The following is a 16766-nucleotide window of genomic DNA, read 5'->3' as shown; positions in this document are numbered from 1 at the left end:
TGAGTGGAGAGGAGGAGTTGGAGGTGAGAAATGTCCTAAAGGCTGAAAGGGCAAGGCCTGGCAACTGACTGGTTATGTGAGGTGAGAGCAAGGGAGTCATTGGACAGGATGCTGAGGTAACAAACTAGCCTGGGAGACTGTAAAGATGGTCTTCCCTTCTGAAATAGAAAAGTTTGAAAAAGGAGAGGGCTTGGGGGAGAAAGATGATGAGGTCTGTTTTGCTTGGCTCCAGAGGATACAATCTGCAGAGCATGCAGATAGATTTTGTTGATTGTAAGGGAAAACTTCCTAATGATCATAGCAGCCCCAAAGCAAAATGGACTCCTTGAGGAGAGAGTGAAAGTTTTCTCTTTACTGGAAGTTTTCAGGGGGATGGTCACTTGCTGGGATGGGACGTGGTACAGAGACATTGTTGTTGTTTTGTTACTATTGTTGAGTTGATTAGTTTGTATCTGACTCTTTATCTCCTCCTTTGGAGTTTTCTTAGCAGAGGGACTGGAGTGGTTTGCCATTTCCTTCTCCAGCACATTTTACAGACAAGGAAACTAAGGTTAACGAGGTGAAAGTGACTTTCCCGGGGTCATACAGCTAATAAGTGTCTGAGGTCATATTTGAACTCAGGTCCTCCTGATTCCAGGACCAGCATTCTATCCTCTGGGCCACCTAGCTGCCCTGAGAGCTTGTTAACTGATTACTTTGTACTGCCCATATTGCACTCCTTCCTCACCTCACCTCACAGAATCTCTCTCTTCCTTCAAGACTCAGCTCAAACACCACCTTTATAAATCCTTTCCCATTTCATTCCACTGCTGGTGCCCTCCCTTCCTAGATACCTTGTACTGGTTTGTATTTATTCTCTTGATATTTACTCTGTGATTAGGTCCTGTTTTCCTCCTCCTCCTCTGCAATGAGGGTTAAGTGACTTGCCCAGGGTCACACAGCTAGTAAGTGTCAAGTGTCTGAGGCTGGATTTGAACTCAGGTCCTCCTGAATCCAGGACTGGTGCTTTATCCACTGCGCCACCTAGCTGCCCCCTCCCAGTTCCTTCTGTCAATCCCTGAATGATATGTTCTCTGTTCACCTCACAGTTTTAGTTGAACTAATTTCACTGGTCTCTGTCCAGAGTGGCTGTCAGGTACAAAAGGGGGTCCAAGTACATTCTCTGTCTACTTCCAGTGACACTTGGGCTCTTCCCCTTTCTGTTCTTTCTAGGATGAAGAAACACTTAAGGAGAAAAGGAGACATTTGGGAGACACAAAGAACTTTTGTCCAGTGGCTCTCAAAGAAAACTTTATGCTATTTCCAGGTCCCCCAGAGGATGGAGCTAAGTATCGAGAAAGGGTTTACTATTTTTCAAGTATTGAAGCAAGAGAAAAGTTTTTGGAGAACTCTGAAAACTATGTGGCTCATGAAGAACCATTAAAGGTAAAAAATGATAATAGTAATAATAAACAGCATTTATCTAGTGCTAGAAGATTTGAAAAGTGCTTTATATAAGTTAATTCAAGGGGCAGCTAGGTGGTGCAATGGATAAAGCACCAGTCCTGGATTCAGGAGGACCTGAGTTCAAATCCAGCCTCAGACACTTGACACTTACTAGCTGTGTGACCCTGGGCAAGTCACTTAACCCTCATTGCCCCTCAAAAAAATAAAAAAGTTAATTCATTTGATCCTCAAAACAACCCAGTAAGGTAGTTGCTATTATTATTCCCTTTTTTACCGAGAGGAAAAAGAGTTAAGTCACTTGCCCAGGGTCACACAACTAATAAGTGCCTGGGATAGGGTTCAAACTCAGATCTTCCTGACTCCACAGAAGTCACATTCTATCCACTGCATCACCTTAAAGCTTGCAAAGCACTTTACAAATATTGTCCTCACGACAACCCTGTAGGGTAGGCGCTATTTTTATTTCCCTTTTACTGGTGAAACTTAGGTAGGCTGAGTTTAAATGACTTGCTCAGGCTCTACAGCTGGTGTCAGAGGCAGGAGCTGAACCTATCATTGTATTCATTACCCCTGCTACCTCTCTCTATGTCTTTCTGTCTGTCTGTCTCTCCCTCTCTCTGTCTGTCTCTGGTTCTCTCTCTGTCCCTCTCTGTTTCTCTTTTTCTATCTCTCTGCCCCTCTCTCTGTGTCTCTGTCTCTGTTTTTCTCTGTTTCTCTCTGTCTTTCTCCATCTTTCTGTCTGTGTCTGTTTCTCTTCATCCATCTCTCTCTCTCTCTCTCTCTCTCTCTCTCTCTCTCTCTCTCTCTCTCTCTCTCTCTCTCCTGAGAGCTTCACTGTACTTGTGATTTTACTGATGCAGGGAGCTCCTAAGTGAGTGAACTGCCTTTACCAATGCAGGTTGTCACCTTTTCTACAACTTCTAGTCTGAGGGTTGCCCCTAGAGCACACTAGGGGCTAGAGCTGACTCACACAACTTGTACATGTCAGACATTGGTCTTCTACCCAGTATACCAGGCTGCCTACATGTCTGTACTAACTAGTCTCATCCAAGTCAAGTTAAACAAACTGCTTTAATTCCAAAAAGAACTCTCGAAACAAGGATTCCATTCTTTCAAACAAAACTTCAGCGGCCCCTTGCAGTTAAGTATTTTTAAATGATTTAATGCCTCTGACAAATGGTGTGTCAAATAATATAAACTTGATTTTAAATTTAATTTAATTTTAGATTCATTCCACAGTAGAACAAAGAACATTGTAAAAACCCTCCTTAGTAAGAAGGAGCATATAAACATTTTGCTATCTATGTGTTTTATAACTGGGAACAACATTGGCTGGGACAGCTCTTGTAAGATGCTTTGCAACAATTTTCATCTTCCCCTTTGTATGTGTAATCCAATATTTGAAGGGATTGTTTCAATTCATCACATCTGGGCTTTAAAAATTCAAGAATTGTGTTTTGTGTCTGGTTTACAAATGTCTTATGTAATGATTTCAAAGACATGGAACTGGTTTGTGTGTGTTTATCTGGGTTTCCTGCCACTACAACATTGGGGGGCGGGGCGGAGTACTCTTTGTACTACATCCTGGGGGCTCAGGTTTCTACATAACAGCTTGGTAAATGTTGCCATAGATTGTTACATCAACGATGAATTAGCCATTTTAACATCTTATCTGAAGGAATGAGATCTTCCACTTATGTAAATATTGGCAGATAACTAAAACTTACCATCCTGTTCTAGGTTGGTTTTTTGGTGTTTTTTTGTTTACATTTTAATGAAAAATCTGAAATGTCTAACATCCCTGCCTTCTTAAACAGAATACTAAACACAATTCAATCCTTTTTATGACTTTAGATGACCATTATGAGCATAAATCATTGCATTATGTCATTCTCTGGTGATGCTTTTTACTTTATACTTAACTGGACCCCTAGGCTAGCTCTTTTATAATTTTTCAGTCCACAGCCTCTGAGGAGAGCTGCCCATTCTTCTTCCTGTTCATGCATTTCCAGGTTCCTAAACTACTGGCCTATTTTACTGGCTTCATATGAGTGAGGACCTCAGGGCTTAATTCTAGACCTCTCTTGAAGAGGTTCATGAATTTCTGTAAAGCTACTTCTCAAACCTGTCCAAGGTTTGTTGCTCCCCTCCCCCACTCCAACTTCTAGATTCATGGCTATATTTTAGGTGTTTTAAGTATCTGGAAATATATTTTCCTGGTAAGCGTGCCTTATTTCTGAAGCATTTCAAATGTGATTCTATAATTAATCCAAGTAATGTTTGGTGACCAAAAAAGCCCAACCCCTAGAAAAATTCTTGGCATGTCCAGTTTTTAAGGAATTCAAGGTTTTTCTTTTTATTTAACTGATCACACAATATAGCTTCATCCTATTTTGGTGTTTGTTTTTTTCTTTAATAGAGATTGCAAACAGCTGGTCGCCATTTTCTGTGTCATAATTCTTCATGCACTTGAAAACTATTACTGAATTGCTACTCAGTCTTCCCATCGCTCCCTCCCTCTATTCCTTCCTTCCTTCCTTTCTTTTTTCCCTTCACCCCTTACACAAATATCTATTGAGTGCCTATTATAGGCAAAGACTTTGGCTAGACACTATGGGGTTTACAAAGGTGAATGAAACATTTCCTGCCTTTAAGAATAATACAATCCAGGGGCAGCTAGGTGGCACAGTGGATAGAGTACTGGCCCTGGATTCAGGAGAACCTGAGTTCAAATTCGGCCTCAGACACTTGACACTTACTAGCTGTGTGACCCTGGGCAAGTCACTTAACCCCAATTGCCTCACCAAAAAAAAAAGAAAGGAAGGAAGGAAGGAAGGAAGGAAGGAAGGAAGGAAGGAAGGAAGGAAGGAAGAAAGAAAAGAATAATACAATCCAAGGGCAGCTAGGTGGTGCAGTATGTAAAACACTGGTCCTGGATTGAGGAGGACCCGAGTTCCAATGTGGACTCAGACACTTGACACTTACTAGCTGTGTGACCCTCATTGCCCTGCCAAAAAAAAAAAAAAAAAGAATAATACAATCCATTAAGAGAGGTGAGACAGTACACAGCTAATTATAAGACTAGACACAATGTGTCATGTGCCATTAGAAAAATACAAATGCTATGAAAGTTCAGAGGAAAAAGAAATCCCAAAGGTGGCATTTGATATTTGGCCTTGAAGGATAGATAAGGATTGGACAGGTGAAGCTCAAGTAAAAGGGCATGCTTTGAGAAGAGGGAAGTATGAAGAAAGAGGCAGAAGCAGGAAAGCACATAATATCTGGGGAATGACAGAATGTCCACTGGGTCCCTCACTCAGTCTCAGTCTTCTTTTCTCATATATTTTCATTTTTAACATTTTAATTATCTTTACAGTGTTTCTATATACCCATCCTGTGTCCTTAACTTATGTCCCTCTTAAAATGCAGAGGCCAAAAGCATTCATTATCAGCACCTAATAAATATAAAACAAGAGAACAATATGTGAAGAAATGTTTTTTGTTTTTGTGGGGCAATGAGAGTTAAGTGACTTGCCCAGGGTCACAGAGCTAATAAGTGTCAAGTGTCTGAGGCTGAATTTGAACTCAGGTCCTCCTGAATCCAGGACCAGTGCTTTATCCACTGGGCCACCTAGCTCCCCCTGAGAAATGTTAATAGAAGTATATTTATTTCAAAATTATTTTAATATTCTTTTTTCCCTCCCTTTCCTCTTCATCCTTTGCCAGGCTCCTCCACTGAGAGTATGCCTTTTAGGTCCTCATGGATCTGGCAAGACTGTTTGTGGTCGGTGGTTAGCTGAAAAACTTGGCATATTTCACATTCAGTTTGAAGAATTTCTGCAGGAAAAAATCATGATCAAGACCGAGAGGAGAGTTGGACCTGAATATGATGAAGAAGTTGAGGAAGAAGCAGCTGAAAAACAAGAACTAGAAGAAATTGCAGCTCAGGCTAATATTATGCTTCAGACTGAAAAAAGCAAACTGGTATTGTAATGCCTAAAGTTTCGAGACAGCCTACAAATTACGATTTGCAAATAACTGTGTTTCTTTGGTTTACGTGGAGTAAAAAAAAGTACATTAGATGTTTCGTAATAACTTGTTATATGACCAAATATTATTATGCCACCAAAAAAAAAAATGTTTACCAGTCCATAGTCCCCACACTCTGGAATAGATACATTGTCCTGACCAGAGTAAAAGTGAACATAACCAGTATTGAATCATTTCCTTGCTTTTATCAGGGAGTGGGTGGGAGGCAATGTTATTTCAGCTTTATTGTTCATAGACTTTAAGGTCTCTGAGTAATGATAATCTGTTTTCTGTAGTTGACAGAGCCCTACCTAACCTATTTCTGCATGTGGTCAATTGCCATTACAAATCATTCTTTCAAAACAATAAACAATATTATTTTAAATTGCCTGCTTTTCATTTGGAAAGAAAAATTTACATAGACCTAAAACTCACTCCCTTATAAGATACAGTCTCACAGATATGATTTCAGTGGCCACAGAAATTGATAAGGTGATTGAATCATGAGATGAATTATATCAGCCATTTGGGAAAAGAATATAGGCACAGATTTGTAACCATTAGTTGTAGTATGTTGTAGATTTTGACCATATTGAATACTGGCACAAAGTAAGCCAAAATTTGCAATATTTTCATAAGCCCCAGTATGACAGTAGTTTGAGAGAAATAGGAGTCTTCTTAGTCATTCGTGTACTCTTCATTAATGTGTGTTTATTGATATTTTTTCCCATTTGTCTGAGTTGGGTTTCAGAATAAAGATATAGTGTTCACTGATGAGGAAGAAGCTATTAAAGCAAACCTCGTAGAGAATGAAATATTACCGCCAGAAATTATGGATCTCTACCTTTCCGAATGGTGGCTTAAAGAACCAATATGGTAATTTTGACTTTTAGTAGTATCCTTCTGCATTCTTTTTTCCATTTTATTAAGTGCTGCAGTGGAAAGTGCCAGGCCTGGAGTTAGGAAGGCTCATCTTCATGAGTTCAAATCCAGCCTCAGACACTTACTAGCTGTGTGACTCTAGGCAAGTCATTTAAACTTGTTGGCTTCAGTTTCCTCATTTGTAAAATGAGCTGGAAAAGGAAATGGTAAACCATGCCACTATCTTTGCCAGGAAAACCACAGATGGGGTCATGAAGACTCAGACACAACTGAAAAATGAAACAGCAATACTTGTAAAAAAAAAATTTAAAAAAAAAAACAACAACATGAGAACAAGCACACAATCTTGCTTCAGTCCATAGGTTACTGTGAAAGCTTGGAAACATCATTCATTATCCGGAACCCAAGCAACCATGCTGTCATGAAAAGGCATGCAATACTGATGAACTTCTCTGGCCAACCAAATTTTGCCATGATCTTCCACAAGCCCTCATGATTGACCATATCAAAGGCCTTGATCAGATTTGAACTGGGGGAGATGAGTCTTCCTGACTCCAGGGCCAGCAATTTATCAACTGTGGCACCTAGCTGTCTCATTAACATTGTTAATTCTTACTTAATTTATTTTGAAGGGTTGTTTATCCACCTGTAGACATCCCTCCAGATTTCTTACATGGTTTCTTTATCCTTCTCCAAAGCAGTCAGCATTTTAACTGATTCAGTTGCTTTATCACTTTTTCTTGTACTAATGATCTACTTTGCATTTCTTTTTTTTTTAATTTTGATTGATTTTTATCTTCTCATGTGGCTTTTTTTAGCCATTTTCCTCCTCTTTAATGTTTTTATTGGTTGTTTTTTTTATGAGGATCCTAGCTCTCTTCAATATTCTCACACCAACATCTTAGGTCAGTCTACAATTTGGACTTCCACAATTTTACCCTTTCAAAAGAAATGTAATAAAATAATAAATTATAAAAATAAAACTAGATGAAACAAAAGCAGAAATATGCTTTAAAAGATCAAGTAAAAATTATGTACATGTTTACATAAAACTGTCATCTTAGTTGTCTACATTTTTACTTACAAATGTAATTTCACTTTAAAAGCTGAAGATATTTTAAAGATAAATAAAGCAAATTGTGAATTTTCTCATCTAGCTCCACAGGCTTTATCCTGGATGGATTCCCACGAAATGTAGATGAGGTACAATTTCTAGGTGAGCGTGGATTTTGCCCAGACATTGTTATCGGTCTCTTAGTTGAAGAACAAGAAATTATAGATCGCCTTCTTGCTGAAGCTGTTGCAAAGTGGAAAGCTAAACAAGAAAAAAGGATCGCAAGAAATAAAATGATTAAAGAAATGAGGGCAAGAATTAGGGTATGTATATCTTTTTTTTTTTAAGTGAGACAACTGGGGTTAAGTGACTTGCCCAGGGTCACACAGCTAGTAAATGTTAAGTGTCTGAGGCCGGATTTGAACTCAGGTACGCCTGACTCCAGGGCCGGTGCTCTATCCACTGCGCCACCTAGCTGCCTCGGGTATGAATATCTTTAGAGAAAAAAAATCCAGTAAAATTTTCAAGGGAATAAATTGATGGAGAAAGTAAGCTCCCTGAGGGCAGAAAATGTTTCCTTTGTATCCTCATCTCTTAGCACAGTGCCTGACCCACAATTAAGTGCTTCATGGGTGCCTTTTTTTTTAATATAACCTCTCAGCATACTGTAGAATAAGGAGATGGATTCTATTATTTGAGGAACAGCAAGGAGACCAGTGTCACTGGATTGAAGAATACTTAAAGGCGGTTGCTGTTTTTCTATCATTTCAAATCATCTCAGTGGTATCTGACCTCATTTGGGGTTTTCTTTGTAAAGACACTGGATTGGTTTGCTGTTTCCTTCTCCAGCTCATGTTACAGATGAGGAAACTGAGGCAGACAGGATTAAGTAACTTGCCCAGGGTCACACAGATAATAAGTGTCTGAGGCCAGATTTGAACTCACAAAGAGGAGTCTTCCTGACTCCGGGCCCAACACTCTATCTATCCACTGTGCCACCTAGCTGCCCCACCTATAAGGGGAGTAAGGTATAAAAATACTAGAAAGATAGGAAGAGACCAGATTTTGAAGGACTCTAAAGGCCAAATAGAGGGTATCATATTTTGACCCTGGAGTTTAAAGAGAATCACTTGAGTTAACTGAGTAGGAGAGAGGATGTGATCAAACCTGGGCTTTAGGAAAATCACTTTGCTGTCTGAGTGGGGGATGAACTTTAGTGGGAAGAGACTTGAAACAGGGAGATGAATGAGAAGACTTTGAAAACAGTCCAGGAGAGAGATGAGGGTTTATACTTGAGTGATGGCAGTGTCAAAGGAGGCATAAGTGAGAAATGTTGCAAAGGTAGAATCAACATGACTTGACAAAAGATTGTGTAAGGGGTGGTGAGAGAGTAAGGAATCAAAGATGATTTGAAACAAAGTGGGGGCCCATTGATGATAGAATAACTGAACAAAGTATATGAATGTATTTAAACACGATTATGTGGAAAGAATTTACAAATATGAAGAATTCGGGGGGTTTTGATGCAAAGTGAAGAAAAACTGTGTGCCTGTGTGTACGTGTATACACATATATGTGTGTATGCACATGTGTGTATACATGTGTGGGGGGTGTATACATACATGTGTGTGTGTTACTGTTATGGTCAGTTTTGTTCCTAGAACACAGATGAAATAAATGTCCCTCCTCTCAGCAGAAGGATAGGCTAATATGGGAACAGAATGATATATATTTGGTCAGACATGATCACAATATTGATTGCTTTTGCTTAGCTATTTTTTTAATAAGGCAAGGATCAATTCTCTGAGCAAGGACAAGATATTTGGAAATCACTATGATACAAAAATAAAAAGCATCAAGTAAAAAATGTTTAAAGAAAAACATGCCAGAACTTTTACATCTAAATGAAGTATGTACAATGGCAAATCATTTGAGAGCAGATTTTTAGAAACAACCAATAGTCATTCAAAGATAAATCTAATGAATGATGTTCAAGGTGAATCATTTTGCTTGTGATTTAAGTAATCACAAACTGGGTTTAACCATAAAGGAATGTGACTGATTTTCTTTTATGACTCACAAACTCCCAGGGTAATTCTTAAAGAGGAATCCAAAAGTGTTCTAAGCAACAAACATTCCAGTAATGCTTAGAGCATTACAAGTCCACAACTTCCCAAGCTGCTTAACTTTGAAGGACAACACCCATTTGAATGTAGGACTTCTCATGTTTACTTTTTTTAAATGTCTCATTCTAGTCTTAGTGTATACTTCACAAAATCATAGAGTTTCAGTGTTAGATTTCAACAAACCACCCATATTTCAACAAGAATCCCCTCTACATCTCCAACAAGTGGTCATCCAACCTTTGCTTGAAGACCACCAATGTGGAGAGAACCCACCACCCACCAAGAAAGTCCATTCAACTTTGAGAGAATTCTGTTAGAAAGTTTTCCCTTATATCAAGCCTAAATCTCCTTTTTGTAACTTACAGTTCATTGATTGACTGATGGATTTTCTCGAATGGAGAGAAAAATAGGAGAATAGACTCAGATGAATAAAATAAGTGTATAGTTTTATGCATAAATATTTTATAGTTATATTTAGTGTGTACGTGTTTGTACATGTAACAGTTATCCAATTATAAAAAACAAGAAGCCTTAACAAATAAACCCATATTAATAAGTTTTAAAAGCTGCAAGCACATTTATAAACTCCACAAAGGGTCGCAGCGTCTCTCAAACTGACTAGACATATTTGGTTAATTTGAACAGATAAAAAACCCAGGGAGGGGGCAGCTAGGTGGCTCAGTGGATAAAGCACTGGCCCTGGATTCAGGAGGACCTGAGTTCAAATCCGGCCTCAGACACCTGACACTTACTAGCTGTGTGACTCTGGGCAAGTCACCTAACCCTCATTGCCCTACAAAAGTAAAAAAAAAGAAACCCAGGGAGGTTCAGAAACCATCTGCTTCCTTGGATTCACTCTAGACCTGAGTCCATCCTCTAATGCTGATCTGATATCCTAGGTGAGAAGAAATACTCTAACTCCAATGTCCAAAAAGGTGAAACCATGGGGTCCACAACCCCAGAGGTACTGATTGATATTCATGTCAAGTTACAGGATATAACAAATGATCCACTGCCTTTCTTTTTGTCCATGTTATTGTGATAAATGAAAGATTATCTAAGCATTCAATGAGACATGCCATTTTGTCACTCCATGGCTGGCTATGGGATACCCATACACAACATTTCTACTTTTTCACATACAACTGGTGCATCTTCAGACTTTTGGAGTGCTTGTCCATTACAACACTCTTCTGCAATACTTTTCATCCAATGTCCTTTAAGGACTGCCCCATTCCTTTCTCTTTTATATCACCTCTCTCTCTCTCTCTCTCTCTCTCTCACTCTCTCTTGCTCTCCCACCCTCCTTCCCTCCCTCTCCTCTCCTCTCTCTCTTTTCTCTCTAAAAAAAAAAGAAAGAAAGAAAAGAAAAAGAAAAGGCCAAAGCAGCTTATCTGGAAAGGAAAGGAATTCAGTCATCAGGAAAAAAAGAGGACAGAAACAGCTACCCCCCTGCTTTGAGATTTCCCCAACCTCTTTGTAAGTCTTCCAAGACTTCAAGTGGGTTGCAATTCCCAGTTTTAGAAATACTGAACTGTATTCAGAGGTAGAAACTAATTTTAATCAATCTTCTTTTCTTTGCCAACCTAAAGCTATTCTTTCTTTTACAGGAGGATCAGATTGCTAAAAGAAGGGCTGAGCTTATAGCAGAGAGAGAAAAAAGAAGAAAACTAGAGGTAATTGGAAACTTCAAATGGAGTATAACCTGCAATGCTACCAGAAGCCAATTTTTAGTATTTCTGTTGGGTTTTATTTTTGCTTCCAGCTGACATTTCTCATCAAAGTCTCAGAGAGATCTGGAGAAAGTTGATTTTTCGCTACTTATCCAAATGCTTGTCACATCAAGCACGTCACATTAACTAAATGCACGTCAAATCAAAAATTAAGCACTCGTAAAAATTTCCATCCCAAAACCATAAATGACTTAAAATGATAAATGGCATTATTGTCTTATAAATTGTGATAAAATAATATATTGAGCCAATAAACTAAACCATTGGAATCCAGTGGTACCTGAAAACTTGCCTCTTGATAAGATTCTGTTTAGTTATGTCCACAAGCTTAGCACAATGCCTAGTACTAGTAAGTACTTCATAATGTTTGTTGGCTGACTGTGTCCCATAGAAAGCATAGCATGTAAAGCTGATGTCTTAATGCTCAAATCTGCCCATATTCAATAGCTCAGCAGAGTAAGAACGAGTCCTCAAACTGACACGTACTTGACTTGAGTGTACAAATCTCAAAATAAATATAATCAACATATTTTCTTGTTGTTGTTGTTTAGTCATCTCAGTCCTGTTCCATTTTTCGTGACCCATTTTGGGTTGTTTTTTCTCTTGGCAAAGATACTAGAGTGGTTTGCTATGCCCTTCTCCAACTCATTCGACAGATGAGTCAAACAGGGTGAAGTGACTTGCCCAGGGTCACACAGCTAGTAAGTGTCTGAGACCAGATTTGAACTCAAGAAGATGAGTCTTCCTAATTTCAGGTATAGCCCTTCTATCCACTGCACCACCGAGCTGCTCAGCAACAGCCTTCATAACCATTAAAGAATATCTCCTCCATGAAGCCTTTTCTGACTACTCTAATCCACAATGAACACTCTTTTCTGAGGCCTTCCTATAGCACTGATTGTCCTTATCATTCAATTTAAACACAATTCTATTCATTCACTCATTCAGTCAGCAACATTTATGTCTTTTCTTGTTTTGTTTTATAGTTGTTTCTTGGACTTTAAAAGCATTTCCCTAAATAAAGTATATGGGCAGCTAGTTGGTACAGTGGATAGAGCTCTAGGACTAGAGTCAGGAAGACCTGAGTTAAAATCTGACCCCAGACACTTACTAGCTGTGTGACCCTGGGCAAGTCACTTCACCTTGTTTGCCTCGGTTTCCTCATCTGTAAAATGAGCTGGAGAAGGAAATGGCAAACCTCTTCAGTATCTCTGCCAAGAAAACCCAAATGGGGTCATGAAGAGTCAGCCAGGACTGAAAGGACTGAACAATAACAAATAAGCTCTATACTCCTTGAGGAGATAGCCTCCTCTTATATTTGTTGTACCACCCTCCCTGCCATAGTGCCTGGTCCATTGCCTAGTATAAAGTAGATGCTTATGTTGAATTGAATTAAATACTGTTACTAAAGATCAATAAAGCCACTTTGCATTTTTCAGCAACAGGAGTAAATAGGATTTCACTTGCTTAGCTATTCATTTGTGAATTTTTTTATAATCATAATTGTTGAACTTATGTGAGTCAGATTAAGCAAGGTCTGTCATGTCACAAATAAATCATTTTGTGACATGCATGTCAGCAAAAATTGAGCGCTTATAAAATTTCCCTTCAAATAATAGAAATGACTTACAATGGTAAATTATGATAAAGCAATATACTAAACCAAATTTCAATTCCATTCTTCAGTCAAGCAGGGATGAAGATGACCTAAGTGAAGAAGAGGCTGAAGAGGAGGAAGAAGATAATATTGAAGCTATTCTGGAAGAAGAGTTCCCCAAAGATGAGGAAGAAATGAGTGAGGAAGAAGAACAGGAAGAAGATGCTGTTGACAGAATAAAAACTGAAATGGGGGAGAAGTATGAAACAGATTTAAATAATATGCAAATAATACAGGTTATTACCTTTCCTTCCTGGTTTTCTTTAATTTTTTTATTTTTACAAAACAGCGGTGTTTAAGAATGAATCCAGGAGCAGCTAGGTGGCGCAGTGGATGGAGCACTGGCCCTGGATTCAGGAGGACCTGAGTTCAAATGCAGCCTCAGAGACTTAACACTTACTAGCTGTGTGACCCTGGGCAAGTCACTTAACCCCAATTGCCTCACCAAAAAACAAAAACAAAAGAATGAATCCAAATGGTAAATAATTTTTGGTCAGCTTTATTTTCATCCTTCAGAGATTTATGTTTTAAGCTGTCCATACTGTTTACTGATTGCAATCCTTCAAATGCTCCAAGGGATTCATGATTTCAACAGTGTGGACATACTCTCTCTGATGTAACTTGAAACCCATCTTTGATTTAGGATATCTGTAGGTTATTGTGAATGGAAAAATAATCATTTGTTGGGCCAAAGCTCTGGTGAGGAGCCTTTCCAGACTTAACTAGGCTGGTCTTCAGAAGACAGATATACAAAGGAAGTAATGTGAAATCAATCTGGAAAGGTAGGCTGGAGCCAAATTGTAAAGGGCTTTAAATGGCAAGCAGAGAAATTTGTATTTTGTGCTAGAACTAACAAGGACCTGCTGGAGATTCTTGAAAAGGGGGATGATATGGTCAATCCTATGATTTAGGATAGTTATTTTGGCAACAGTGGGGAAAATGGATCAGAGAGGGGAAAGGCTGAAAGAGAGACCAGTTAATGAGAAGGCTATAGCAAGAGTCTGAATGATTGATGAGAAGGGCCCAAACCAGGGTGATACATGCCTTGTGACTGGGAAAGAGGGGAAAGCCCTCCATAATCTGGCTCCCACATATCTTCCTAGTCTTATCTTGCTTTGTAGCCCATTATGCAATCTATGTTCCAGCCAAACTGGCATACTAGTTGTTTTCCAAACTTGATGTTTCCTCTCTCATCTTCATGCCTTTGAATAGGCTATCCATCATTCCTGGAATATACTTCCTCTTCTCACCTACCTAGTGACATCCCTCACTCCCTTCAAAGCTTAACCTGGGTACCATATCCTGCTTCCCAGTCAGTCACACATAGTAGGCATTTTACAAATAGCTGTTAATTGATTTGAAGGAAGATATATGTTTACCAAAAACATTTACTAGTTTCATGATAATATCATGCATAGATTCCAAATGGAAGACAAATTCTCTAGATGGTATAAGGTCTTCCTCATGTTCCTATTTGTGTAGAATAGTATGTTGATTGCATCAATCTTAGAATACCACAGGATTTCTTTAATGAAATCCATATTCACTCAAAAGATATTACCCTCACAATGAACGGAAAAAAATGAAGTGGACAAAAAGTGCATGTTATCTGGATTATGAAATACATAGGTATGTGTGTGTATATATTTATGTATATATGTATGTATAAATGGGTATATACATGTGTATGAATGTGGGTATGTGTATATATTTCTGTATGTCTATGGATGGATGAATGGATATATACATGGGTATGTATATGGGTATATGTGTATATATGTATGTGTTTGTAGGTTTGCACATATACTTATCTACATGGGTGCATATATAGGTATATATGTACATATGTATAAGCATGGATAGATATGTATATATAATATACATGTATCTATATATGGGTAGCCCATTTATTTATTTCATCTATACATATTTCTTTGAAAGGTACGGGGGATGGACAATGTCCTGGGCCCAGAATTTAATAGGATCAATACAGTAGGATAAATGACAGAATCACAAAATCTCAGAATTGGAAGGGATCTCATAGACACCTAGGCCAATTCAAAAGTCAGCAAGTTTCTTCTATGATCTATATGATAAATGTTAATATCTCCAGTGAAGGGAAAGTTACAACACTGAAAGCATAATCCATTCAACTTCTGAATAGTTCTGATTCTTTTTTCCCTTGGTCAGTTATCTTTTTTACTATGAACCTAGCAATTATTGACAAATATTTATTATAAACATGAAAAAAGAAAGAAAATAAAACACTTGAAAATACAGTACTTAGCACAGTACCTGGCATATGATAAGCACTTAAAAAATGTTTGTTGACTGACTGTATTTCATTTTATGCATTTGAAAACATTTTTCTGACAGGATATCCATAGATTGCACAAAAGGGTCCATGACCACTTTTTTAAAAAAAGGTTAAGAACCCCTGATTGAAAGGGATATGGTTAAGTGATCTGGAAAATGCACATTTATCTTCTCCAAATCCTGTACAATGGTTTCCATGCTATTTTCAAATCCAACTTTTGATACTGGCAATGGACAAACAACCCATCTGAAACTCAGTTTCCTCATTTATTAAAGGAGAATATTAGACTTTCTGGTCTCTGAAGCCCTTTCCATCACCTTAGAATCACCTTAGAAACTTTAAAAGTTCTATATAGGTAGGTGGCACAGTGGATAAAGCACTGGTCCTGGATTCAAGAGGACCTGAGTTCAAATCTGGCCCCAGATACTTGACACTAGCTGTGTGACCCTGGGCAAGTCACTTAACCCCAATCACCTCACCAAAAAAAAAAAAATTCTATGTAAATGTCAGTTATTATCATCTCTAAAGGATAAATATTTATTAAAATCAGCTGAGCATGTTGACAAGCCTCGTTGAGTACCAAAATTATTAAGTGCATATGTAAAGTAGGCTAATCAGAAAGGGAATTTTCTTATCACACAGGTTAACAGGTTTCCTGTGATATATGGAAAAGATGTGTGTGTTCCTGAAGAGGAGGTTTAAAGTAAATGCCCATATTACAGATTCGATTTTACCCTTCATCCCTCAGTCAAAAATGTTAGGTGTGAGAAAACAATTTAGAAGCTAGAATGATAATAGCAGCTGCCATTTATATAGTATTTTCAGGTTTTGTAAGATGCTCTTTTCATTATACTGTACTGTCTCAGATAAAGAAGAGGAGGGGAATAACATCAAAGAAGGGTTCTACTGTCTTCTTCAAAACCCTGTACCTCATTAAAAACATGATCATTCTGATGAAAGCTTATCTTTCCCTTCACTGGACAATCACAAGCAATACTCTCTACTAAGTGTGATGCTGGCTCTAGTTGCTATGATGGAAAAAATTTGTGTTGAGAAAAGGAAATTATATTTTACCTTCTTAAGTAGATAATCCTTTTTTATGGATCTATAAAGCACATCTTCAAAGTGAATGATCACAGTGCACAACTGTATCTTCATTTTGTAAATAATGTTATTGCTATTAAAGAATATACAAAATTAGAGCTCTTTAGTAACAAGCTGATCCCTCACTTTAAAACATTAAGGTCTGTGTTTTTTTCATTCTTTCATTTTAGGAGGAATTTGAAAAACTATTGATTCCATTTATTAACATTCTGGGAGGACGGAAGCTTCATATTGTACGTTATCTGGTGCATAAGAGACTGAAGCCTCTGGTGGAAAATCGTGAAAGTATCTTTGAGAAATGTTACTCAATATCATTACCACTTGCTCAGAAAATGCTTAGTCTCACCTACAAATATGTAAGCTCATTTGGTCAATGGGACCCAGTAAAGGTAATTTCACCAAATACATCTGAGAGCCA

At 38.1% G+C, this 16766-nt stretch overlaps 1 protein-coding gene across 1 annotated transcript in view; it reads left to right on the top strand.

Annotated features, from left to right (window-relative positions):
* Window positions 1–16766, top strand: part of AK9 (adenylate kinase 9) — a 123482-nt gene that overhangs the window by 66230 nt on the left and 40486 nt on the right. The window contains exons 24-30 of the mRNA XM_044004957.1: window positions 1213–1425; window positions 5173–5430; window positions 6227–6351; window positions 7515–7734; window positions 11148–11213; window positions 12957–13163; window positions 16519–16737. Coding sequence (XP_043860892.1) covers window positions 1213–1425; window positions 5173–5430; window positions 6227–6351; window positions 7515–7734; window positions 11148–11213; window positions 12957–13163; window positions 16519–16737 — 1308 coding nt within the window. The remainder of the gene's footprint in view (window positions 1–1212; window positions 1426–5172; window positions 5431–6226; window positions 6352–7514; window positions 7735–11147; window positions 11214–12956; window positions 13164–16518; window positions 16738–16766) is intronic.

This window comes from Dromiciops gliroides, chromosome 4, assembly GCF_019393635.1.
Source record: "Dromiciops gliroides isolate mDroGli1 chromosome 4, mDroGli1.pri, whole genome shotgun sequence".
In the NCBI taxonomy this organism is placed as follows: Eukaryota; Metazoa; Chordata; class Mammalia; order Microbiotheria; family Microbiotheriidae; genus Dromiciops; species Dromiciops gliroides.
Note: the sequence above shows the minus strand (reverse complement) of the source record. Positions and strands in the feature narration are given on the sequence as shown.